The following is a 2,453-nucleotide window of genomic DNA, read 5'->3' as shown; positions in this document are numbered from 1 at the left end:
CAAACCGCCCGGGCGCCAGTTCCGACAATGGCTCCCGCCCGGGCAGGCCGCGCGTGCCCCGCAGACCCCCCGCCCCAAGGTCCCGGGCCCGGAGGCCCGCATGCGGCATGGGCCGCGGGCCGCCCCTCGCCCAGACCGTGTACTCACAGATGGCCCCCAGCACCCCCGACAGGCGACACAGCCAGCGGTACCACCACGTCATGCCCTCCTCCTGCGCAGGCGGCGCGGAGTTGACGGACGTCGCAGAGGCCCCGTCAGAGCCGCTCATGGTGCCGCTATCCGGCGCAGCCCACCGCACTCACAAAGGTCTCTAGAGCCGGCCGCGTTGGCCAGCGCGCTGCCTTGTGGGAAGGCGGCCTTATTAGCATAGGGGGTGGGGCTTGCAGGTCCGAGGCGAGTAGCGCCCGACGTGCTGGTGCTTATTTGCATAGGGGGCGGAGTTCCGGGGCGATGCAGAGGTTGGCCCGAGGGGCTCGCGCTCATTAGCATAGGGGCTGGTTTTGGCGGCGCAGGACTCCCAGGTGGACAAACCCGCCCAATGGGCTAGCCGAGGGGCGGGGCTTGGCGGAAAACGGACAGGTGAGCCGGCGTCAGCGCCCAGTGGTGACCGCGCGCCCTGGACCACCGTCAGGAGTGGCTAGAGGTTCGACCAGGTCAGGGACGGGTCTGGAACTCCACCTCGGCCGGGGCCCCGCCTGCTGTGCGGCGGGCTTGCAAGCAGATCTGGACAGTTTTTGTGAAGAAAACGCCAGTCAGACCGCACGTCCTTTTTATTGGTGCCTGAACGGCTGGGGCTGCCATGCCAGAGTGTGTCCCCTTCTGCCCCCTAACGTTGTGCACGTTGGAGAAGGCGCTGACGGCGACACTGAAGAGGGGAGGGAGTTCAGATCGGGAAGCACTCCGGGGCCGGCCAGGCAGCCAGCAGCTCATACAGGTCAGCTCCCCTCCTCTCCCCCCCAGAACTGGAGGGAGCACCCCTCACTGGACCCGTCGTGCTGGGAGAGGCAGCTAGGGCGGGGCAGTGCGGGGCGCGGGAGCTCTGGACTGCAGTGTCCAGTACTGGCCCCGCAGGCGGGCATGTGTGTCCAGGAAGCCCTGGCTAAACTCCATTTCCGCCTGGCTGCCCTCTGACTCCCAGTAGAGTGCTTGCTGCCCGCGGAATGTGGTCGTTTTCAGACTGTGGATGTCCCGGATCTGGGAGGAGAGGGGCAGCCCCGAGGGGCAGGTCACAAATGAAAACCAGCGGGCACTCGTGGAGCCCTAACTGCCCCAGGATCTACGCTCAGGGTCACATTCAGTCCTCACCCAACAGCCCTCTGAGGAAGGCACTGTTAGCCCACCCAGGAAGCAGGCTCAGAGAGCTCATGCCCCTCCCCGGCTCACAGCCAGGGTCCCTGAGCTGGCCACTCCCCCGGGGCTCACAGCCAGGGCTCCCGAGCTGGCCACTCCCCCGGGGCGCCTGAGCTGGGACCTGGGCCCAGGTCTGCTCTATTCCAGGTCAGGCTGCCTCATCCAGAGGAGCTGACACCGGGCAGAGGACAATTCTCCCAACACACACACCCCATGGGGGAGGGGGTGCCCCTCTCCTGGCAAAGTTGTCTCCGGCTCTAACATTGTGCTTCAGGCCCGGGTTAACGGGCTGTCCACATGGGACTAGGTCTTTTCTATTCTCTCTTGTGGGGGCACAGTCAGCATTTGCCGGTGAGTACGTGGAGGAGGCGCTTTTCTCCCATTCCTGCACTAATTTTTGAAGGTTTTGGTCTGAAGTAGACTCGGGGGGTCCTCTACCCCAGCACCCCGGTCCTCGTCCCCAGGGACAGCTGTCCAGACCACAGCAAGAGTCAGCCATTGCTGTCGCCCTCATGGTGGCCTCACCGAGATGTAGCTGGCCTCAGCTCCCTCGGTGCCCATGTCAGTGGCCAGGGCGTGGATGGCGATACGCGCCCACGGAGCCACGTCGATGAAGATGCGGCAGCCCCCCACGCTCCTCCCATCGGAACTCGCCAGTGGGCTGGCAATCTCACCCCGGGGGCCAAAGAGCTGCGTGTCACATTCTGCAGGGGAGAGCGGGGGATGACGGGGTGTGGCCCAGGATGCAGGAGCCCCCGAAAGACCCTACTGCCAGGGGCCAGGGGCCAGAGCCGCTCGCAGCTGGCGAGCAGCAAGGGGGACAGTGTGGCGCTGTGGCCAAGGCCAGGACCCAGGCAGAAGCCCCCACTGACCCCCACCTCCACCACCTCCCGCAGTGTGATCCTAGGCCAGTGGTCGGCAAACTGCGGCTCACGAGCCACATGTGGCTCTTTGGCCCCTTGAGGGGGGCTCTTCCACAAAAATACCACGTGCGGGGGCCGCATGTACTGTGCGATTGAAACTTTCCTGGTCCATGCGCCGAAGTCGGCATTTTTAGGTAAGAGCCACCCTCAGGGGGCCCGAAGAGTCTATGTGGTTTGTGA

The 2,453-nt window shown here is 65.3% G+C and overlaps 2 protein-coding genes across 2 annotated transcripts in view; both read right to left on the bottom strand.

Annotated features, from left to right (window-relative positions):
• CACFD1 (calcium channel flower domain containing 1) overlaps positions 1–337 on the bottom strand; it is a 10,100-nt gene extending 9,763 nt beyond the window's left edge. Inside the window, 1 exon segment of the mRNA XM_006108367.3 lies at positions 148–337. Within this exon segment, the coding sequence (XP_006108429.1) occupies positions 148–268 (121 nt within the window). The 5' untranslated portion in view covers positions 269–337.
• A 407-nt stretch (positions 338–744) lies between these two features.
• The window catches only part of ADAMTS13 (ADAM metallopeptidase with thrombospondin type 1 motif 13), a gene marked incomplete at its 5' end in the record, with an annotated part of 16,274 nt that continues 14,565 nt past the window's right edge, over positions 745–2,453 (bottom strand). The window contains 2 exons of the mRNA XM_023748960.1: positions 745–1,194; positions 1,876–2,054. Of these exons, the coding sequence (XP_023604728.1) occupies positions 1,009–1,194; positions 1,876–2,054 (365 nt within the window). The remainder of the gene's footprint in view (positions 1,195–1,875; positions 2,055–2,453) is intronic.

Source organism: Myotis lucifugus, unplaced genomic scaffold (assembly GCF_000147115.1).
Source record: "Myotis lucifugus unplaced genomic scaffold, Myoluc2.0 scaffold_2173, whole genome shotgun sequence".
Lineage (NCBI taxonomy): Eukaryota > Metazoa > Chordata > Mammalia > Chiroptera > Vespertilionidae > Myotis > Myotis lucifugus.
The sequence above is the reverse complement of the archived record's forward strand: the minus strand, read 5'-3'. Positions and strand labels throughout refer to the sequence as shown.